The following is a 24,515-nucleotide window of genomic DNA, read 5'->3' as shown; positions in this document are numbered from 1 at the left end:
CCACATATCTATTCAGGGGACACCGTCACAGGGCCTAATAACATCAGCCACACTATCAGAGGCTCGTTCACCTGCACATCTACCAATGTGATATATGCCATCATGTGCCAGCAATGCCCCTCTGCCATGTACATTGGTCAAACTGGACAGTCTCTGCGTAAAAGAATAAATGGACACAAATCAGATGTCAAGAATTAGAACATTCATAAACCAGTCGGAGAACACTTCAATCTCTCTGGTCACTCGATCTCTGAACCTAAAAGTCGCAATATTACAACAAAAAGACTTCAAAAACAGACTCCAACGAGAGACTGCTGAATTGGAATTAATTTGCAAACTGGATACAATTAACATAGGCTTGAATAGAGACTGGGAGTGAATGGGTCATTACACAAAGTAAAACTATTTCCCCATGTTTATTCCCCCCCTCCCCACTGTTCCTCAGACGTTCTTGCCAACTGCTGGAAATGGCCCACCTTAATTATCACTACAAAAGGTTTTCTTCCCCTCCCCCTCCCCCCCCCCCCCCCCCCCCGCTCTCCTGCTGGTAATAGCTCATCTTAAGTGATCACTCTCCTTACAGTGTGTATAACACCCATTTTTTCTTGTTCTGTGTGTATATAAATCTCCTCACTGTATTTTCCACTGAATACATCCGATGAAGTGAGCTGTAGCTCACGAAAGCTTATGCTCAAATAAATTGGTTAGTCTCTAAGGTGCCACAAGTCCTCCTTTTCTTTTTGCGAATACAGACTAACACAGCTGCTACTGTGAACCCTTCTTGTTTTCTGTGCAACAGTGAGTGCCTGCGGTGGGGCTGGGTAAAGGGGTGTGGGGGAAATGAGGGAAGGGGGGTGAAGGGGAGGCAGTGGGGAAGGAAATGGGGGTGGAATAAGGCTGGGGAGGGGAATGTGGGAGTGAGGGGCATGGAGAATAAAAGGGGATAGAGGAATCACAGGGGGGAAGCAGGAGCCTGGCATGTGGCATCCCCGCGGCAGCAGCTGGGGCTCCCCCATTAAGCAAGCCCTAGCCCATCGAAACCTTACCCTGACCATCCCTACCCCTCTACACCTGGACCCCTCTGATGAGCCCCCACCAGCTGCTAACAGCGAGATTAGTAGTAGGAATTTCTAGAAAAGGCCACTGCCAGGAATCACAGCAGAGGAGGTGAGAAGGTACCGCATGAAGTGTAGAGAAGAGGGTGGATCCCAAAGGCCAAGGAGGGAAGGGGCAAAATCAGGAGTGAATGTCTCCACTAACACTGAGAGCAGAGACAGACAGAGGTTGCCTAAAGGCTGAGATGCCAAGAAAATGAGGGCTGAAGATACAAAGCAAGCTTTTATAGGGTTAGATTTAGATGTCAAAGAGAAAGATTTTATAAGTTTATTTCAGAGCTATAGGTCCAAATTGGAGTTTGCTAACTTGCATGAGAAAGAGCAAGAAGAGGATAAATAATCAGGAAGGACTGCCTGGCAGTGTAATCTATTAAACTGTGCAATCTTCTCCCCAAGGATGTGGTGGCAGCTCCCTAGCCTGGGACATTTAATAATAAACCAGTCAAAACACTAGAAAATGTACTGTGGGGAACAACACTGCACTGGGAGAGGTCTTAGGTAAACTAAAAGGAACTTTTCATTTCCACTTTCTGATTCTTTCCTACAGAATCAAAAGGTGCAACAGCTATTCCTTTTTGGTTCTGATACGTCACCTACTGGCTTCTACCAGTAACAACAAGATAATATCATATTCCTTCTTCATATATTCTACTGTAAGATTTCTCATTCTCATGTCATATTTGGAACCTATTCCAAAGATAGAAAATGAAAAATCAATTCCTTCTATGAACCATCTCCTCCTCCACATCGATCAGAAAAGCAACAGTGCCTAGTTAATATGCATCTCCACACCCTTAAGAAGCTGCATTATATTCATCCTAATGTAAGAAGTGGCATTTGTTGAGTCAGTGAAATTGTGCGGACAGAAAATATTACACAATTCTATTAAGGGGACTGACATTCAAAGTGAAAGAATGCGAAAGTCACAGTCAGCATTTACAAATTAACACAGGCATGCAGATTTACATGCTTGCAATGAAGATTCATGGAGTCTACATAATGATTTATAGTGAGATGTGGTGCTCCTCCCCCTTCTCCCCAATTAGAATAAATAAAGAAGGCTTTAAGACCCTGTAAAGCATGAAAGGGAGATTATTAAGAGGACAAATTTCTGCTAGACTGACAGGCTTGACCTTCCTAGACTCAAAGCACTTGTGATAAAACTTCCATTAAGCCATGTTATATATTATGCATCCACAATCACATTAGCACACAGATGAGGCAAACTACAGTGCCATTAATACATCTAATACATTTCTTTCTTTTCCACAGAAGCACAAAGGTGTACTGGAAAAGCATAAACTATTACTGAGAAATAATCTCAGAAGTACCACTCAGAAACCATTAAATGTTAAGGTCTAAAGTGTAGAGTTAAATTATACAGATATTCCTCAAGCTAGCAGCCACAACAAACCACCACCACCACCACCAAAACATACAAATGTACCAACACTAGATATATGGACAGGCAGAAGAACAAGAGAAAGTGAGGTTATTGGGTTTAGTCAAAGCACTTCAGGGCTTGTCTAAAGAATACTGATCAAAACCACACGTAGACTGAATGAAGTACGGCACGGACACTCTCCATTAGCCTGCTTGTTAAGGAAGTCCTGTGATACTTCAAATAAGCATGTGAATTGTTTGCAGGATGTGTGTGTACATATTATTGATTGGGCAGAAAGTATCCCCTTATTGGTAGGGCCCTGTGTGTTCTGTAACTGCAGAACTCCTGAATTCACCCCTTTGTACAGAACTGCGCTCCGGGATCTAATTAGCTTTTTAAAAAATAAATAAATAAATAAATAATGTTTATAGCCCTTACGGTTGTGGAGATTACTTTGAAAATGTTAACTAGTGTAAGGGCATGTCTACACTTAAAATGCTGCAGTGATGCATCTGCACTGGTGCAAATACACCACTGTAGCACTTCAGTGAAACGCTGCTAGGTAGATGGGAGAGCTATTTCTGTTGGTGTAGTTAATACATCTCCCTGAGAAGCAGTAGCTATGTTGATGGGAGAAGCCCTCCCGTCGACATAATGCTGTCTACTCCAGGGGATAGGCTGTTATAACTGCCGCTCAGGGATGTTGATTTTTCACACCCCTGAATGACGTAGTAATACTGATGTAAGTTTATAGTGTAGACCTGGCCTCAGTGATTTGTCTGCTTGAGTTTGCAGAGCTTGAAACAAACTCTGAGAGGTATGAGCTGCCTCTTAGTTCAGTTGATTAAATCTGTAACTTTAAGATGATCATTTCAATGTCAACATTGTTAACTACTACCTCAGGTTGATCATTTTAGCAGCAACAACTAGCCATTGTGCTTGTCCCACAATCTCAATCTTCCCATATCTCCCAGCTTTCCCTCCAACAACTTCTACAAACCAAATAGGTAAAAATCTTTGGTATTCTGAAACTGTGAAGCTATCGTAAAATAAACCTAATTTAGTATGAGGATTAATAATACAGGGACTACTGTATGGATTATATTAGTCATTTTTATATTTAATCTGACAATAAAACTCAATTTTCAAATGTATCATCTGAAGCTGCCCAGAGTTTTCCCCAGAGTGCTGCAGAATCCAGAGATCCCGAATTTGGGTGTGGCAGATAAACAGCTTTTAAGGTCACTTTTCAAGCATACCAGTCCATTTTAAACATCGCATCACAAATGAGATAAATTTTGTTAATATAAATTCAATCTCTGCATTCTCAGTTTACTCAGATTGAGATGCTAAATGCTCTCCTTATAAAGGCTCAGGGGGCACATTTTTTGCTGGAAAGAACCAGCTTGCAAAGACACTCAAGAGAAAACGATGGCTGGGAATGTGACCACAGAAGAGCCTTGAAGGAGTACAGGGAGAGAGGAGGGGAGCATCATGATGTTTACAGTCCTAGCAACTTCATTTTCGTGTTTGTCATGTTTTTCCAAGAAAGTTCCAATAGTTCTTCCACATTTCACAAAAACTCTGAAACACTAAAACAAATTCCAGCCATCTCACAAAACTCAGAACTTCTCCAGACTGTCATTCTCTATTTAAAAATGATCTTTTAGAGAAAGGGTTCTATAACAAGATTTCATCTAAATCATTTTAAGTAGAAACGCTTTTATTTAAGTAAATAAGCACAGTATTTACTTTGGTGTCTTTCAATTTGTCAGTTATAAATACTTGCAAAAAGCTTTGCCAGAACAACTAAACAGAAGTAATTTAAAAGATTTATTCTTCAATCCAAACACTTCAGTGTTCCTATACTAAAGATGCTATTGCAAATACATTGTTGATCTGAGGCAGTGCTCAAGATAAACTGAAGTACAATGTTTTTAAAACTTCTAAATTGTTGATCTCTTTGGGTCCAGCTCTGCCAATGCTTTACACACAAGGAATTTTGCTCAAGTGAATGAAGTTACCAACAAGCAAAAGAGTTTACAGGATAGGGTCTTTAAAAAAAAAAAAATGATCACAAATTTCCACAGAAGAGCTTTGGTTAATGTACAAGAGAGATTCTCAAACTGTTGACTAATCTGCACATGCTGCTCACAAGGCACTAGCTCCTTTTTGGTTGCTGATTCTTTTATTACAATGCAGGATATTCAGAGTGAAGAGGGTTTTCATGAATGTGTAGGGCACAAATTGTAACAGTATAGCATGTGACACAAAAAGGTCATGTCTTTATGATGTAAAATGTACAATATTATTTTTTTAGAGACAGCTTTGTGACAGCAAGTCCTCACAAAACAGGATTGCAGTGAGGCCATATACTGACACCATAAATTAAACATTAGTTAATGGTTACTTTTTCTATCAAATTCCCAATACAACATTTGGAAGACACAATATATTATTTTAAATCATATCTGAAATATATATTTGTCCTGTAACTACAGGTGTGTTAACAGGCCACTTAACTTTGAACGGTCCCTTAGAATATGAGCTACTTACGCTAAACTATCTGTTCGATCTTATATTTAGCTGTGACACTCTAAGTACCTTTCCCAGAACTGAGGAAGAGCTCTGTGTAGCTTGAAAGCTTGTCTCTCCCACCAACGGAAGTTAGTCCAATAAAAGATATTACCTCACCTACCTTGTCTCTGAAATTATTTAGATAGGGTGATGATACATCCCGTTTTGACCTGTACAGTCCCCTTTTTTAACCTCTGTCCCAGACATCATGACTTTTTTTGCAAAACTGGGCATTTGTCTCGTTTGCTCTTGCCCTAAAGGGGTGCAGAAGAACGTTTGGGCAATAGCAAATGGGACAAATGCTAAGTTTTGCCTAAAAAGTTGTGAAGTCCGTGACTTCAGCTTGGGAGAGCAACACCAGGTGGCTTAGGCCAGCCCAGTGCAGTGAGGCTAAGGCAAGCAGCAACGCCAGGCAACGCGGGGATAGCCTGAGCTGCCTGGCATTGCCAATTACCCAGTGTCCTGTTTTCAGTTTAGGGAAATATGGTCACCCTAGATTCTGGGAATGTAACAAAATGTAATCCAGACCAACAGACTGGACGCTACATATAGACTCTGGTCTTGCAAACACTTAGATGTGAGCTTAACTTAGAGGCACAAGCTAAACTTTATTTCAATAGGATTATTCACATGTGTAAAATTAATAAGTGATTGTGAGACCATGGACAATTTTTTTTTTAATCATTTATCCATGTCTCAATGCCATATCTTCTCAAGACTATGGGTGGACTGTTTTTAACACTTATTTCACTGCACTGCAAATAGAACAGGACTTACATTTAAAAACAACACACTTCAGGATTGCTATATATTCGGTTGTCAGTATGCAAAAAACAAACCGAAAAACAATATTGAATGCACACCATCAATTTAAAAAATACCAACCCCCTCACATTTCCGCAACTGAAAAGGAAGAAAATTACTTCTATCTTTTCATTTGTTTACTTCATGATACTGACAGTACATTGCCTACAGCCAGTTTCCCCTGTTTTGTGTGGGCATTTCACGCAGTAACAGGGAAAAAAAAAACATTAAAAAAAAAAAAAATAGGAAACCAGTGACTGAAAAACTACAAAAGTTGGCAGAAGGGAACTAGGCTATGCCTACATTATGAACTAGGGGTGTGGTTTCCCTGCTCACGTGACAGCTCTCGTCGAGCCAGCACAAGTATACGTAGCAGTGTAACAGCGGTAGCCCTGGTTGGTATGTAGTCAGCACAGCTCAGCTGCGGCTCCGCTGCCACTACCCGTGCTAGTGTGGCTACACTACCACTTAGACTCATGCCACCTTAATGCCAGCTAGCGTGAATACCTGTAGGTGAGCAGGGGAATCACACCCTTAGCTCATAGCGCAGACACAGCCTTGGGGGCAGGGGCAGTACCTGAAACTATTTTAACTAATTTTTAGATATGACAAGATTTCAAGTTGACTATCCCTTTAAGGAATACCTAAGTCAATCACATGAGAAAAAGATATTAAGAACTACCAAAACAATACTGTGTCAAAATACTGTCGTGTTAACATCACTCACCAGTATTATAGTATCTTTTCAGCTCTGTGCGCCTGATATCTTTTAGCTGATTATATTTTTTCTTTTTCTTCTCTTCTTCAGTGACACACTCCTCCTTTTCCTCAGCAAGTTTGCAGTTGTCTTCAGAACTGATTTGCTCCAAAATGACCTTACTGCCATCATCCTTCCCAACCTGAGTTCTGGAAGCAGTGGTTCCACGAGAATTAGCAGCGACTGTCTCAGCATTTTGTTTGGCTTGCTTTTTCTTTTTCAACCTAGATAAAATATAAATTTTAAAAAAATGAGAGTGAGACGTGGTCTCTTACTGGGAACTGATTAACTGAGCTGGCCAATCTTATTTCTGCAAATGAATTTATTATATGGTGACTCACTACAATCTCTCTCACACACCCACACCCTTCACAAAACAGCATACTCTTTTCTCTATACCACTATAAGGAGCGGGGGGGGAGGGGAGAGGGGGGAAACAATGTTTTCAAGATGAGACAAGGGATAAAATCAAAACTATTCCAGGTCTAAATGTATTATAATACAACAACTAAAGTTATAATTTCACAGTTGACTGCCTCTGCTTTATGAGCTAGCCTGTTTTGATATAAACTTATTTAATTACATTTTGTTCAAGGTTATTTATCAGCAGCCACTAATATTCTGTTCTATAAAGGTCGTTATATCACCCTCACCACCATAGTTTCTGAATGCCTATTGCATTAAGCAACATAACTACGGTTCTGTCAGGACTGTTCATATAGGGCTGTTCTCAAGCTGTCACAGTTTCTAGAAGAGAAATCTTAATGCCCTGCCCGTAACTCTCTACAAAATCTTTTATCACAAGAGATTTTTTTTTTTTCAAAAATCCCTTAAAATATACCCAAAGTGAGAGATACATGGCAGGTGTCACAACTGCTGTTCCAGTCACCATCTTTGGTGCTCAATTTCAGTAAGAACACCATTTAACTGAGAGATCGTCATGAAGATTATCAATGGCAATGTAATCCTCTGTTACCATTGGTTTACAAATCACTGACACAGACTGTATGAACAGAGAAACAACTAACCTCAATGATCCTTCCCTCTAGTGCATTAATAGCTTTTCAGTTACAGGGATACTAAGGAGGATGCTATATGTTGTTCTCTGAGGCTGATAACAGTCATTATGTATGTGCATCGAGAGAAGATAGCCATAAAACTACAACTATTAAGGATCCATTACAGTTATGAAAATGTTTCATGACATGGAATAGGATGGGAAGGGAAAACCAACATACATACAAGGATTGCAAAAGAGGTGTACTTCCATCAGATATATTTGTAACATACCAAGATATTATAGTATTAATATGTTTCCTGGCTCAGAGTTTACAGTAAAAAAATCCAGGCGGGGGGGGGTCAAGATTTTCAAAAGTGACTAATGATTTCAGATGCCTCGATTTGTGCTGCCCAAGTTGAGACACCATAAAGGGGCCTGATTTTCAGAGGATGGGTGTCAGGCCCCTTTAAGGTGTCTCAACTTGGTCAGCACAAATGGGCAGCATTTTCTGATAACCAGAGCCAATCAGGTGTCTCAAATGGGGAACCTAAAAATTGCAGCACCCAAAATCACTAGTTGCTTTTGAAAATCTCGGTCCACAAATTTATATTTGGCATAAACATCTCTGGACACGGTCTTAGTACAGCTTTTAAAAATGTCCTGTCTCTATTATATTGCACATATATAAACTTTGTGTTCCCTCCATGTGGCCACGGAGGGAAAGGAACTGCCGGATGCATGTACATGGATGGCAACCATGGTTAAGGTTCCATGGAGGGACTGGTGGGCAGGAGTACAGGAACCACCCTTCAGCCCTTTAAGGAACCGCCCCACCATTGGGTGGGAAAACACTAAGCCCCCTGAGAACCCGGATGGAAGGCGGAGATGGCCGCCAGGTGCACTCTGAGTGAGGACGGGGCTAGCCCTTGCTGCTTGACTTGCAGGAGATACTCCTGGATGGCCTGCACCAGGGCCTGGCACAGCCGCATCTGTCGGGGTTCACACCAACACGAGAACCTTTTCCACTTGGCCATATAGGCCGCCATGGTAGAGGGCTTTCTACTGCCAAGCAGAATCTGCTGCACTGGAAGGGAGCACTGACTCTCCAGGGCGTTTAGCCACAGAGCCTCCACGCCGTAAGGTGCAGTAACTGTAGGTCGAGATGGAGAAGCCGCCCGCCGTCCTGTGTAATGAGGTCCCGGTGTAGGGGCAGGACTACTGGGGCCTCCACCGACAGCTCTAGGAGCGATGTGTACCAGTGCTGGTGGGCCCAGGCTGAGGTGATGAGGATCACCGCCGCCCTGTCCCTGCTCACCTTGAGTAGGATCTTGTGCACCAAGGGGAGCAGGGGGAAGGCATACATCAAGCCCCCTCTCCACGGGATCGCAAACGCGTCTGCAAGCGAATCCGGTCTGCGGTCCTGAAACTAGCAGAACAGTGGGCACTGTGTGTTGGCCCTGGTGGCAAACAGATCTACCCGGGGAAACCCCAACCTGCGGAAGACTGAAAGCATGACGTCCACCCTGAGAGTCCACTCGTGCATGCGGTACGACCTGCTGAGGGAGTCCGCCAGCTCGTTTTGTACCCCTGGGAGATAGGATGCCCCGAGGTGAATTGCATGGGCTATGCAAAGATCCCAGAGGAGGAGAGCCTCACGACAGAGTAGCGAGGAACGAGCCCTGCCTTGTTTGCTTATATAAAACATGGCAGTAGTGTTGGCTGTCAGAACTGTCACACTGTGACCACTCAGAGTGGCGTGAAAGGTCTGGCAGGCGAGACGAACCGCCCTGAGCTCCTTCACATTGATATGGAGCGACCGCTCTGCTCCAGACCACAACCCATGTCATGAGGTCCCCCAGGTAAGCCCCCCATCCGTGGTCTGATGCGTATGTCACCAGCGTCAAGTCCGGTTGTGGGGCGGCAAAGGGGATGCCTTCACAAACCACAGGCTGGTACTGCCACCACAGCAGGGAGTCCAGCACGTCCCTTGGGGCTGTCACTACCAAGTCCAGGGGGTCCCTGCCTGGATGGTACACCCGAGCGAGCCATGCCTGCAGAGTTCTGAGTCTCAGTCTGGTATGCCTGACCACGTGCGTGCATGCTGCCATGTGGCCCAGCAGCCGCAGGCAGCACCTGGCCATTGTCATTGGAAACTGGTGCAGGGAGGCCACCGCTTGCTGGATAGCCCGGAATCGGGATACCGGAAGGCTTGCTCTGGCCTGCACCACGTCCAGGACCGCCCCTATGAATTCCACTCTCTGTGTGGGTACGAGCATGGACTTGGGGATGTTGACCAGGAGCCCCAGCTCACGGAACAACCTCAGGGCCACCTCCACATGGCCCCACACTTCCGCCTCGTATCAGCCTGCCAGGAGCCAGTCGTCAAGCTACAGGTACACCTGGATTCTCCTCCTCCGTAAGAAGGCTGCCACCACCGCCATGCACTTTGTGAACACCCTTGGGGCCACAGCCAGACCGAACGGGAGAATCGCAAACTGGTAATGTTCTCGGTCCACGGTGAAGCGTAGGAACCGCCGATGTGCTGGGTGGATGGTGATATGAAAGTACGCATCCTTCATGTCAAGGGCAGCGTACCAGTCCCCCAGGTCCAGGGAAGGGATGATGGTGCCCAGAGAGACCATGCGGAACCGGACGTTGACCAGGAACTTGTTGCATGTACTTGTTGAGCCCGCGCAGGTCTAGGATGGGGCGAAGGCCCCCTTTGGCCTTGGGGATGAGGAAGTATTGGGAGTAGAACCCTTTTCCCCTGAGGCCGTGAGGTACCGCCTTTACCGCCCCCGCCTCTAGCAGCGAGAGGACTTCCTCCTCTAGGAGATGTTTGTGAGAGGGGTCACTGAAGAGGGATGCAGAAAGGGGGCTAGAAGGGGGGAGGGAGGCGAACTGCAGCAAGTACCCGTTCCACACCGCGTGTAACACCCAAAGGTCTGATGTAATGGTGGACCACACACGGGAGAAATGGGACAGGCAGTTCAGGAAACAAAGGGATGGATTCGGTGACTGGTCTGGTACGCTGTCCTCAAACACACCTTCAAAAGCCTGGCTTAGTGCCCGGTTGGGGTTTGTTCTGGCCCGGCACATTATTGTTACTATTGTTGTTGCGCCATTGCCTGTTATCCCTGCCTCGCCTACGGTAAGGCTCATGCCAATGGCGAGGCTGGTACTGATGTGGAGGGGGAGGCTGCGGCTTAAAGGCGCCAGCCTCCTGTGTGGGGAACGACTGTGCCTTCCTTTCGGCTGCGCCAGGGGCCGCACCAGGGAGGACGAGAAGTGCCGGGGCCTAGCTGGCGCTCTGGGGCCAACAGTTTACAGCGCTTAGCTGGTGCCAGGTCTCTCGACGGCTCCGGGGCACTACGCACTGAGGAAGCCTGAGCTGGCATTGGGTGCGCCGGGCCCTGCGGCTGCAATGCAGCCTCCATCAACAGTTACTTTAGACGAAAGTCTCTTTCTTTCCTTGTCCTTGGCTTAAAACCCTTGCAAATCCTACACCGTCCAGTTTGATGTCCATTCCCCAGGCAACATAGACACGAGTCGTGGGGGTGACTAATTGGCATAGGTTTGCGGCACGTGGCGCAAGCCTTGAAGCTGTGGGCCTGCGGTATGCCCCGCGGCCTGGGGCAGGTGCTGGAGGCCTCCAAGCACCTAATGACTTAAGTGTCCACAATAGGTATGTCTACGAACTGATAACAGCTACTCTAAAGACTAAGGGACTGCTCTTCTACGAGAGAGAGAGAGAGAGAGGTTGTTCCAACACCGCCACGGACAGTAAGAAGGAACTGGAGGGCGTCGGGCCGGTGGGGGTAGATATGCACGGCGCAGTGGCGCCACTCGGGGGGCCCTGCTGGCTCGACGGGAGCTGCTAAGGGAAAAAGTTTCCGACGCTCGTGCACGCGGCGCACGCACACCTAATGTGGAATGGATGTGAACAAGCACTTGAAGAAGAACTTGTGTATGCATTTGTTCAGCAACCACAGATCCAAATTGGGGCGGTGGCCACCCCCCTTCTTCGGCACAAGGAAATAGGGGAGTTGAAACTACGGCCATGGTAGCTGCACGGGACACATTCTGTGGCACCCTTACGGAGGAAGGTGTTCACTTTCTCTCGGGGGAGATCGCAATGGGAAGGATTACGGCCACCATGGGGCAGGCCACAAGGAGGGAATGAGAGGAACTCTATGGGGTACCCCTGGTGAACAACATGCAGCACCCAGCAGTTGGTAGTGATCTTGTCCCAGTTGTGGGCAAACAGGGCAAGAAGTCCCCTGAAAATGATCAGAGGTGCTGTGGAAGGAGTGGAGTGAGGTTCGTGGGTCTCGGAGGAAGAGTCAAAAGGACTGCTTGGATGAATGTTGTGAGAAGTTAGAGGTGGTGGAAGTGGCAGCGGAAGAATAGCGAGGTCACTGTGTGCGTGGGCGTTGGCGAAATGGGTCTGCAGGTGTTGAGGGTAGGGCTGGTAGGCAGTGTGAGGGTGGGGTCGGAAGGACGACCGCCGTTGTCTGCAATTTGGGGCCAGGGCATAGATACCAAGTGACCAGAGGGTGGCACAGGAGTCTTTAAGACTTATCCATTTTATCGCTGAAGAGTTTGTGGTTGTCCTCTAGGATGGTCTGGACCTGCTTGCGAAAGCCAGAGGACTGAAGCCAGGAATCCGGGCGGAGCACCACCCCGGACACCAGAGAGCGCAATGTGGAGTCAGCAACATCAACCGCGGCTTGGAAGGCCACTTTGGCAACTAGCTTAACCTCGACCAACAGGGCCTGAAAATCCTGCTGTTTCTCTGTCGGGAGAAAGGCCCGGAACTCCGTCAACTTGGATTAAGAGAGGAAGTCATACTCCGCCAAGATGGCTTGGTAGTTGGCAGTGAAGAACTGGAGGCTTACGAAGGAGTAGACCTTGTGCCCTTGCAGGTCAAGTTTCTTCACCACCTGATGAGGAGGGGTGGCCTTGAGGTGTTGCTGTTGGGCACACTCAGTCGCTGCATGAACCATGAGCAAGTTGGGAGACAGGTGAGTCCGTACCCTTAGATGGCACAAAGTACCGGCATTCCGCCCACTTTGGGGTACAGGCACAGGAAGCCGGGGTGTGCCAGACTCCTTGAGCTGGCTGTAGGATGGCTTTGTGGCTAGGTAGGGCAGTACAAGAAGGCCCAGAAGGTTGCAGGATGTCCAGGAACTGGTTCTGTGGGTCCTGAACGTCTTCCACGGGAAGGTTGAGAGCTGCAGCCATGCGCCAAAGCAGGTCCTGGTACTGACTGTGACGTTGCACTCTATATGATTTTATGAAAATATGCTAATGAGTAAATATAATGTAACTGAAATATGCTTCCAACAAAAGGTCTCTTGTAAGGTATCATTACAAAGCCTATAATCTACTGAGTGTGGTCATCCTATTTGTATAAATGTATCACTCTTGTCTCTGAAACTAGAAATATGAAATATAACTCTGAAGGCCTATTGTAATTATGCAGTGTGGGCCATTAATGGTGGTTTGGAAACTTGATGGCTCCCATTAATCAGGACAATTGACTGTAGATGTCTGTGTTTATTTGTAAGTCTTCCTCTATACCTGTGTACTGGCAAGTGGGTAATGAAGTCATACAGTGACATGTGATCATCCGTCTTTAACCCGGTGCTTTTCCATTTAGAAGGAGGGGTGGGAACCCAGAGAGGGACAAAGGATTCCCACCTTGTGCAAAAGATATATAAGGGAGTGGAACAGAACAAAGGGGGCTGAAGTCCTGAGAAATCCCCTAGCTACCACCTGAGCTGGAACAAGGGCTGTACCAGGGGAAAGGATTGGGCCCAGACTAGGAAGGAGTCCAGTCTGTGATAGAAGCTTACTGAAATATCTGAGGGTGAGACTTTATCTGTATTCAGTTTTCTTACTGTATTAGGCTTAGACTTGTGTGTTTTATTTTATTTTGCTTGGTAATACACTTTGTTCTGTCTGTTATTACTTGGAACCACTTAAATCCTACTTTTTATATTTACTAAAATCACTTTTTACTTATTAATTAATCCAGAGTTTGAATTAATTCCGGGGGGGGGGGGGTGGAACAGCTGCGCATCTCTATCAGTGTTATAGAGGGCAAACATTTGATGCGTTTACCCTGTATAAGCTTTATAAAGGGTAAAATGGATTTATTTGGGGTTTGGACCCCATTGGGAGCTGGGTACCTGAGTGTTGGAGACAGGAACACTTCTTAAGCTGTTTTCAGTTAAGCCTGCAGCTTTTGGGGGACGTGGTTCAGACCTGGGTCTGTGTTTGCAGCAGGCTAGCGTGTCTGTCACAACCAGACAGGGCACTGAAGTCCCAAGCTGCCAGGGAAAACGGGTTCAGAGGTAGTCTCAGCACATCAGGTGGCAATTCCCAAAGGGGGTTTCTGTGATCCAACCCATCACACTGACTATGGTCGTCGCGGGGGAAGGAAGGCAGGATGTGCATGTCGTCCGCTGATGAGGAGGCTCCAGTAAGGACCAGCGGTGCCAGTGGTGGGTGCAGTGACTTCCCAGGGTTTGTCGCAGACGGAAGAAGAGGCGGTGCAGGCAGGGTACAGCCGGTGAGGTGGCAGCAATGGTACCCCGCTGTCCTGGTAAGGATCCCAAGCAGGCCAGTAGGGCCAGGCATATGGGTCACTGGGCATTGGTGGCTGTTAGGATATAGATATTCAGGCCTGTCTGTAAAGGCCTATACTCTAAGAATTTAGGTGTATTCTTATCACTTGGCTAGTTATAGAGGTACAAAAGAGAATCAAAATCACTGTCTGCCGGTGTAAGGGCCTTCTCTTACTGTGACAGTCTGAGGCCCTGTTCTTAGGCTAAGGCCTTTGGCTAAGCAACAGAGGCAGCCATAAGCTGGGAAGCAAATGGTCACATCCTCACATTCCAAACTAGTCACATTGAAAGAAGGTATTATTGGGTTCTTAGGAATACAATCCTGTCCTGATAGTGCCTATCGCCTCCAGAGAAAGGGAAGTGCCTAGAAAATGTAAAAGGAAACTTAGTTTGATAGCATCCTGTCTGGCAAGAACTCACTTATCAATAGCTGGGATGTGAAATCCTCACTTCTGTATTGTTTTGTCATTATAGTTCCCACTTTGCTATTGTTTGTCTGTATAATCTCTGTCTGGTTCTGTGATTGTTCCTGTCTGCTGTATAATTAATTTTGCTGGGTGTAAACTAATTAAAGTGGTGGGATAATAATTGGTTACATAATCATGTTACAATATGTTAGGATTGGTTAGTTAAATTTCAAGAAAATGATTGGTTAAGGTATAGCAAAGCAGAACTCAAGTTTTACTATATAGTCTGCAGTCAATCAGGAAGTGAGGGGGTGGGTGTGTGTGGGGAAAATGGGAATAGGGAATGTGGGTAAGGAAATTGGAATCATGTTTTGCTAAAGGGGGAGATGGGAACAACGAATGTGGGTAAGGAAACTGGAATCATGTTTTGCTAAAGAGGGGAAATGGGAACAGGGAATGGGGGTAAGGAAACTGGAATAATGTTTGGCTAAGGGCAAGAATGGGAACAGGGACACAGGTGTAAGGCTCTGTGGTGTCAGAGCTGGGAAGGAGGATATTAAGGAAGGAAACTGGAATCATGCTTGCTGGAAGTTCACCCCAATAAACATCGAATTGTTTGCACCTTTGGACTTCGGGTATTGTTGCTCTCTGTTCATGCGAGAAGGACCAGGGAAGGAAGCGGGTGAAGGAATAAGCCCCCTAACAGTGGCCCCCAGGGGTAATGAAACCACGCCTCGGTGGAAGGGCCATACACCTGAGGGAACAGCTAGCACTGAGGGTCCGGGCTATAGGAGCGTGCGGGGGAGAATGTGGGGTCCGGCTCGGAGGACCACTCAGAATCTGAGGATGGGTCCAGCAGAGATAGGGCCATTGATGCTGTCAGCGCAAGATGGGGTGGAACAGGGTGCTCCTGGAGCAGAAGAGGGTCAGCCACTGGCGGTACTGACGGTGTGAGGCAGAGAAAAGCAGGGTGCTGCTGCAACAGGAGAGGTTCATCTGCTGGAGATGGAAGCCTCAAGGCGACCGGAGACCTGGGTGCCGAGGGGAGCCAGCATATGGCAGCATGAGCTCTGACATAGGCGTCAGTGAGGACAAGCATCGTGGTGTGCGTGGGTCGGGGCGTGAAAGTCTGGATGGCCCTGGCAGCATCGACAGTGCCGGAGATGAAGGCGATGGACCAGTTACCATGGCTGGAGGTGGCTCTGGCAGTTCATGGCAGTGCTTGGACTTATGCTCTGTAAGAGATTTCTTAGGAGGCAGAGCAGCCATGTCAACATGTGACTTCTCACCTGACCTGGAGGAAGGCTTGAGGAAGCAATGCAGCATTTAGAGGTGGTTGCATTAGGAAGCCGCCCTTATGCCCATATCCATGTTTCTTATGTTCCCCGTAGGCCTGCAGCGGTTGTGTCGATTCCACTGGTGCTGCATGGGAAGGGCCCGCTCCAGCAGATCCGACAGTGCCAGATCCGATTGCACCGTGGACACATAGTCTCCTCCATCAGGTGTTTGTGGAGGCAAAGTTCCCTAGCTTTCTGAGTTCGAGGCGGGAATGACCGGCAGACTGAGCAGCAGGCGACAACGTGGGCTTTGCAGGGAAAATAGAGACAGCGCTGATGCTCATCGCTCACAGAAAAGGAGCGCAAGCACGGAGCACAGGATGGGGGAGTGCCCTGCAAGGGGAAAAAAGTCCAATAGGGGAGACCTAACTAACTAAAAACTGGTAGATAACTATATACAACTAGAAAAACTATTTACAGAAGTTCGGAAGGAACGGACAAGATTTTCTGAGTGGACTAAGAGCAAGAGGGGTTCCGACTCTGGCCATGCAGCAGTAAGAGGGAACTGGAGCGGCGTCGACCCACATAGCCTCTTAAAGCCTTGGACACACCACACGGCCAACAGAAACTACTACAAGCAGTTCCAGTTCCGGCGCATGGCACGCATATGGAATTCATATAGGGGCCATCACTCGAAGAACTTGTGTTACAAAAACAAAAATAATGGAGTTTGTGTTTAAAAATCTTAAACACATTGTCACAGCTGTACTTTAAGATCCAAAAGCCTACCGTACAAAGGGAATTTGTTAAGTGGCCTTTAGCATGAAAATGTAATGAACAATACTGCTATCACATAACCCCTATGATGTTTGACAACAGTGCTCACAGCTGAGGCCTCCCCAATCCCTCCATAATGTTACAATAGCCTCTTTTTAAGGGGAGACATGTTGACTGCTTAATTCCTTCTCTGTATAGTTAGACTTGCCTATCAACAGAGATGCACAGTTTTAACTTAAGGTGCATTTTTAAACTGATTTATTTAACGCAGTGCAAAAGGCTGGGTGGACACTGAATATCAATTTAAACTCAGCTTAATTTAGTTTATCTTAAATAGATTAGAAACAGGTTTAAACTAAATGGAAGGAGGTGGAAGGGGGTGGACAAACTTTTTGGCCCAAGGGCCACATCGGGGTGCGAAACTGTATGGAGGGCCAGGTAAGGAAGGCTGTGCCTCCTCAAAGAGCCTGGTCCCTGCCCCCTATCCGCCCCCTCCCACTTCCCACCCCCGACTACCCCCCTCAGAACCTCCCACTCATCCAACCTCCCCACCCCGCTCCTTTTCCCCTGACCGTCCCTCTGGGACATCCCCCTCGTTCCCCATCCCCTACCCCGCCAGAATCTCTGCCCCATCCAACTGCTCCCTGTCCCCTGAATGCCCCCCGGGACCTCCTGCCCCTTACCCAACTCCCCACCCCCTTACCATGCTGCTCAGAGCAGCATGTCTGGCAGCCACCCGGCCAGAGCTAGACACACTGCCGCTCTGTGCTGCAGGACCGTGCTGCCCGTGCGGCAGCGTGGCTGCAGAGGAGGGGCCAGGGACTAGCCTCCCTGGCCAGGAGCTCAGGGGCCGGGCAAGACGGTCCCACGGGCCAGATGTGGCTCACAGGCCGTAGTTTGCCCACCTCTGACCTAGCAGATAGAGCACTTAACTCAGATGCCAGAGACCTTTGTTCTATTCCCGGCTCTGCTGATGTCTGACCTTGGGCAAGTCACACTTCACGGCTCTCTGCCTCAGTGTCCCCATCTGTAGCATGGAGATAATGATCCTGACTTCCTTTGTAAAGTGCTTTAAGATCTATTGATGACAAGAGTATGTGTGAGTAAGGTATTATTATTACAGTAAACTGAAATACGCTACTTTAAACAGAAATAAGAACATCTGCATAGGGGTTTACACCTGTTCAAACTGGTGAAAACTAATATGTAGACAAGGCCTTAGAAACACGAGACACAAGGTGAAGAAAAGCTAAAAAGAAAAAAGCTAAAAACCCACGAAAGCTTATGCTCCAATATGTCTGTTAAAAGAAAAGGAGTACTTGTGGCACCTTAGAGACTAACCAATTTATTTGAGCATGAGCTTTCGTGAGCTACAGCTCACTTCATCGGATGCATACCGTGGAAACTGCAGAAGACATTATATACACAGAGACCATGAAACAATACCTCCTCCCTCCCCACTGTCCTGCTGGTAATAGCTTATCTAAAGTGATCATCAAGTTGGGCCATTTCCAGCACAAATCCAGGTTTTCTCACCCTCCGCCCCCCCCGCCACAAACTCACTCTCCTGCTGGTAATAGCCCATCCAAAGTGACCACTCTCTAACATGTCTGTTAAGTTTATAGATGCCACAGGACTCTTTGCCATAAAAACACATGTGATTCTTAAATTTATCCTAACTACAGCCTAAGACCCAACCCTGCAATGAGCTCTACTAAGGCCTAATTAATTATCAGAAACAAATTCAATACAATCCACAGGGGTGTATAACAGTAGTTTAGAACTGAACTATATATACATACATAAGGTCAGGTTACAGAGTAGCAGCCATGTTAGTCTGTATCCCTAAAAAGAAAACGAGTACTTGTGGCACCTTAGAGACTAACAAATTTATTTGAGCATAAGCTTTCGTGAGCTACAGCTCACTTCATCGGATGCATAGAGTGGAAAATATAGTGGGGAGATTTTATACACACAGAGAACATGAAACAATGGGTGTTACCATACAGACTGTAACAAGAGTGATCAGGTAAGGTGACCTATTACCAGGAGGACAGCAGGGGGGGACCTTTTGTAGTGATAATCAAGGTGGGCCATTTCCAGCAGTTGACAAGAACAGTAGGAGGGGAAATAAACAAGGGGAAATAGTTTTACTTTGTGTAATGACCCATCCACTCCCAGTCTCTATTCAAGCCTAAGTTAATTGTATCCAGTTTGCAAATTAATTCCAATTCAGCAGTCTCTCGCTTTTTTTTTTTTTGAAGTTTTTTTTGTTGAAGAATTGCCACTTTTAGGTCTGTAATCGAGTGACCAAAGAGATTGAAGTGTTCCCCGACTGGTTTTTGAATGTTATAATTCTTGACGTGTGATTTGTGTCCATTTATTCTCTTACGTAGAGACTGTCCAGTTTGGCCAATGTACATGGCAGAGGGGCATTGCTGGCACACGATGGCATATATCACATTGGTAGATGCACAGGTGAACGAGCCTCTGATACTGTGGCTGATGTGATTAGGCCCTATGACGGTGTCCCCTGAATAGATATGTGGACACAGTTGGCGACGGGCTTTGTTGCAAGGATACTGCTGAATTGGAATTAATTTGCAAACTGGACACAATTAATTTAGACTTGAATAAAGACTGGGAGTGGATGTGTCATTACACAAAGTAAAACTATTTCCCTTTGTTTATTTCCCCTCCTACTGTTCTTGTCAACTGCTGGAAATGGCCCACCTTGATTATCACTATAAAAGGTCCCCCCCCTTCCCGCTCTCCTGTTCTTAATAGGTCACCTTACCTGATCACTCTCATTACAGCCTGTATGGTAACACCCATTGTTTCATGTTCTCTGTGTATATAAAATCTCTCCACTATATTTTCCACCCTATGCATCCGATGAATTGACCTGTAGCTCATGAAAGCTTATGCTCTAATAAATTTGTTAGTCTTTAAGGTGCCACACAAGTACTCCTTTTCTTTTTACATATACATACATAGTGAGAGAAGGAAAAATGTTTTGTATATACTAAAAAACCCTTGGAAAATAAGGTTTGTTAGTCAAAAATAACTACAGCCCCAATCTAAATCTGGTGCAACAGCAGCAGTGCACTATGATCAGATTGAAAAAAGAAAAGGAGTACTTGTGGCACCTTAGAGGCTATAAGCTTTCGTGAGCTACAGCTCACTTTGCAGACATATGGTTATAGTCAGTCCTTGGGTAAACTTGTGCAAAGTTACTATCTATGCTGAAATTGCAACCTGTTACATCATGGTTGATCTTGGCTCCAGACTCTTAGTGACTTGCATTTTCTGCTCTGGAGAAGGTGATGACCTTTATCTGTGTGCGTAAGATTGCATCACTTTTAGGGAGACCTGAATCATCTGGTTCACTAAAAAGTAAAACTAACAGCCTATTAATGGCCCATCTACAATTCAAACCCACTAGGGCCTTAGTTTTCAGATTTGCAGTTTGTTTATTTTTATCAAAACCGGACAAGCAAGTTTTGAAGGGCATATGTGTAGTCTCAAAACTAAGAAAACAGTAATGGAAAATTACGGAAGATTTCTCACATACATCTACCAACTAACTTTAAGAAACCCTCAACATGTACACTGATCCTCAGAAACACAGTTTCATATAAAGGACACTATAAACAGATTCCTCCAATTAATACATTTGCTTATAATATTCTTGTGTTCTTAATTAGATAAATTGTAGTTAAGAAAAAGAAAAAGACATAAACCAAAGGTTATCAGGTCTTTTCTACGGGCAGTAGCAATGGCGAGAGCAGTAGCATGAATACAGGGTTGATGTGTTTTTTTACCACATCTAACCCAGAGTCCCGAGCACTGTACTACAAGTGCATGATTCGTACCAGTCTGGCATGTAACTTCCTTTGCAAATGGCATAGTGTAAGAAAGACACTGTAAGATTAAAAATAATGGCCAAAATTTCCAAAAGTGACTAGTCTTCTTACTGAATGCAGAACATGCCAAGCCAATTTGCGGCAGCCTCATCAGCGAAGCATAGAGCCTTCAGACCACCATCAAATCCAGGGAGAAGGCAGTGATTTGGGGTGAGTCACATTTTGAATTTCCAATCTGTGACACCTTAGAGGGGCTTGCTTTTCAGACAGTGCTAAAAAGCAGAGCATTTTAAGGTGCCTCAAGTTTGGCATCCAAAAACTGAGGCACTACAAATCATGAGTCACTTTGAAAATCTTGGTCTATATATTTTTTTAAACAAAAAATCCTTTTGTCTGGACTAATGACACCACCTAGCATTATACACAACAGATTATTAAAAAATCTCACTTTATTTTTCCTCTCTCTGATTTTGTTTACTATTTGCATTTCTCTCAGCCTGGCCAGTGAAAAACGCTATATAAGTGCTACATATTATTATTATGCACTAACACAATGCAGCAGAATGTGGTTGCAACTCTCACTGTTTCAGGCCTAGCTTCACCTTTGACCCCTCTCTAGTCCCTTTGGCTATGTCTACACAGCAACTACACAGGCACGGCTGGCCCATGCCAGCCAACTCGGGCTCACGGGGCAGGGCTGTTTCACTGCTGTGTAGACTTCTAGGCTCAAGATGGAACCTGAGTTCGGAGACCCTTCCCACCTCACAAGGTTTTAGAGCCCAGGTTTCACCCTGAGCCCAGAAATCTGCACAGCAATGAAACAGCCCCGCACCCTGAGCCCCGCAAGCCTGAGTTGGTGTGTAGACATACCATTTGAGCGCATGCATTCAGGTGAGTAGCCCTGAGCCTTCACTTCACTCAGGGTGGAATCCTTCAATTCTCCCACTCACTCCTCAGCAGGTCTGACTGGGAGCAGCTACCTGTGGTTCTTCCTGTTGGGAGTAGTGGTGAACACAGTGACCTAACACAATCTTTTCAAAACAAAAGAATCATTTAATCTCAACAGGAGGAACAAGGCCTAATCAGAGAAAAGGGTGTGTAATACAATAAAAAGTTTATATGCAGGTCTATCTCACCTAAAGACAGGTTTCAGAGCAGCAGCCGTGTTAGTCTGTATTTGCAAAAAGAAAAGGAGGACTTGTGGCACAAATTTAAATTTGTTAGTCTCTCAGGTGCCACAAGTCCTCCTTTTCTTCTTACCTAAAGAGTAAGCCTAGTTTATCCCAGACACTCCAACCTTTGGGGATTGGAATTTAGTCTGCTCCCCAGCAGTTTGCTGCCTACTCTCCCCAGTCCTTCAGGAACTATCTTTTCATCCATACAAAAGTCTTTGTTCCAGTTTTTCCTAGGTGGAGTTGGATCCCCCCCTGTGAATACAGGCTGGGATCCGACCCACCCTGCCAACCAGACTGTTGAGCTCAGCATGGTTAGAAGTAATGACACCTGCACTGTCCTTTAAGTATTGGTAAATGGGAGGCCATCTGAAGCTATTTCAGAGTAACAGCCGTATTCGCAAAAAGAAAAGGAGTACTTGTCCTTCTCCTGGGTACAGGCCACTAACTCCTGCTTGAATTAACCCCTTGTAATCAGACAGCAAACAACACAAGAACAATCGATAAGATGGAACCTATAATATTTATTAAATATTACAGATCACTACCATGTCCTTCACAGCAACCACTCAGGAAGATTTATTTAACAAAAAATGCTTCCTTTGGAATTAATTTGATATAAACATTTCTACCGTTTTCAATTTTACAGAAACTTTTTTTTATTTTGGTGAAAAAACAAAACTTGGGGCCAGATTTGAACCCCAGAATCCAATCCAGAAAGTTATTCTTAAAATAAATTGAGTCTGAGCACTGTATGGCAGGTTTCTGTGACTAAACGATAGACTTTGGATGCAGCAGTACATTACCTGTCTGGTGAATGAATAAATTGCTATTACAGGAGATACTTGGGTTAGCCACATCACACTAATGGATAACCTATCATGTTTCGTTGGGCAGGTTGGGAAAAGAGAAAATATGCCACTCAGCAGACAAAAAGAGTTTTAGCTATCTGCATTTCCATTACAATAGGACCGACATCACTCAGATTAGTGTCTTTCACAGCTGTCTTTGTATTTAAGCACCAAGAATAGTATTTCATATAAGGCAGTTCTGACAGGCAACACAACTATTTTATTTATTTACTTACTTACAGGCATCTGTGTAGTGCCTCAACTTCTCAAACTTTTGTACTGGTGACCCCTTTCACATAGCAAGTCTCTGAGTGAGACCCCCCTTATAAATTAAAAGCATGTTTTTATATATTTAATACAATTATAAATGCTGGAGGCAAAGTGGGGCTTGGGGTGGAAGCTGACAGCTCGTGACCCCCCATGTAATAACCTCGTGACCCCCTGAAGGGTCCTGACCCCTAGTTTGAGAACCCCTGGTGTAGTGCTCCCACACCCTGGCATCTGAGTAACAACTGATATTCTATTTCCCACATCTATCTAAATGTATAACAATGATTTTCAAGCCAAAGCCTCCAGTCTCTGTTGGTTTCCACCAATTTTGACAAGGGGGGGTTGGATAAATTCCCACTAAAATAAGGGAAAGATTCCTATTGATTCCTGTATGAGTTAGCTATGGTTAATTTGCTGGGGGGTGGGGGGGCGGGCCTTATAAACAGTGATAGGGGAGCAGAAAAACCCTTACAATGTTTTAAAATGTCAAGACTATTTTCTTAGTCCTTAAAGGATGCTCTGTCAGAAACTGGAAAATTTCACATTAGTCCATTTAAAAAAAAATTTAAGGTGACAGTGTCTGTTTAATTCAGCACTTGCAATCTACCCCGCAGGTGAACCTGGGCCACTCCCTGTTTCAGACTCCCTTCAAGGTAACCTACAAAAAGAAAACATATTATGATAGTGCTCCCCCGCTTTTTTTCTGCTTCTTTATGATGTATAAAGTTTGCCTCAATTCCCACCCCAGCTCCACCCTAAAAAGAGGTGATTTTTCATTTGTTTCTTTCTGACACTAGAAATTGTCTTGTTTCCCCTGTTTTCTCCGGAAGACTTTATGACTGGAGTAGTAGTAGGCTTATAACATCACAGATACCAAAAAATGGAAATCTGACCATGAAAAGAATTTTGCTTTAGACTATTGAAAACTGTTACTTTAACTCAAATACCTAACAATCAACTGGAAGAAAAGCTCTTTTTTGTTAACAATTTGACATTCTGCCCCTTCACTTATAGACAGAGACCTCCCAGTCCACATCTTCGGAACCTCCAAGGAAAACCTCCAGAAAAACAAGGAGTTAAAACTTGATATTTTTGATATTGTATTATATATCTATATCTATATATATAATAAAAACAGAAACCCTCTTCCATTTTCACCCTCTGTACGAACAAACAAACAAAAAATCAGCCAACCAAAAACAACCTCCCCTTAAGCCCTCAAACAGATATGGAAAGAAAAAATAGGCACAAACTGCTACGTTCCCCAGCACAGACACAGAAAAGCTAGATAAAAAAAAACCTTCAAATACTCTTGCTGGAAGGTTGCAATGTAATATTACTTTTATTATTAGAATCCAGAACAATAACACAGAGTAACCAAAATCAGAGAGGGAGAAAGAAGGTTGCTCCCTAAAACAAAGAGGCACAACCCACCCCCACTTACTATATAGGCTGTCCGCTAGGCCAAGATCTCACATGTCCCTGCAGAGCCCCTCGCCCACAAGCAGAACCAGGAAAAAACCTTGAAATGTACAGTGTCAGCTTACAACTTTAACACAACTCTTAGTAAATCACACAAACCTTCCCTCCTCATTTCACTTTTAATGGACATCCTTTTCCCACTGG

At 45.2% G+C, this 24,515-nt stretch overlaps 1 protein-coding gene across 5 annotated transcripts in view; it reads right to left on the bottom strand.

Moving 5' to 3' along the window:
- NCOA7 (nuclear receptor coactivator 7) overlaps window positions 1–24,515 on the bottom strand; it is a 168,117-nt gene that overhangs the window by 73,238 nt on the left and 70,364 nt on the right. For all 5 annotated transcript variants that reach the window (XM_077813014.1, XM_077813013.1, XM_077813012.1 and 2 more), the window contains one exon: window positions 6,608–6,861. In XM_077813014.1, the coding sequence (XP_077669140.1) occupies window positions 6,608–6,861 (254 nt within the window). The remainder of the gene's footprint in view (window positions 1–6,607; window positions 6,862–24,515) is intronic.

The sequence above is a fragment of the Eretmochelys imbricata genome, chromosome 3, assembly GCF_965152235.1.
Source record: "Eretmochelys imbricata isolate rEreImb1 chromosome 3, rEreImb1.hap1, whole genome shotgun sequence".
Lineage (NCBI taxonomy): Eukaryota > Metazoa > Chordata > Testudines > Cheloniidae > Eretmochelys > Eretmochelys imbricata.
The sequence above is the reverse complement of the archived record's forward strand: the minus strand, read 5'-3'. Positions and strand labels throughout refer to the sequence as shown.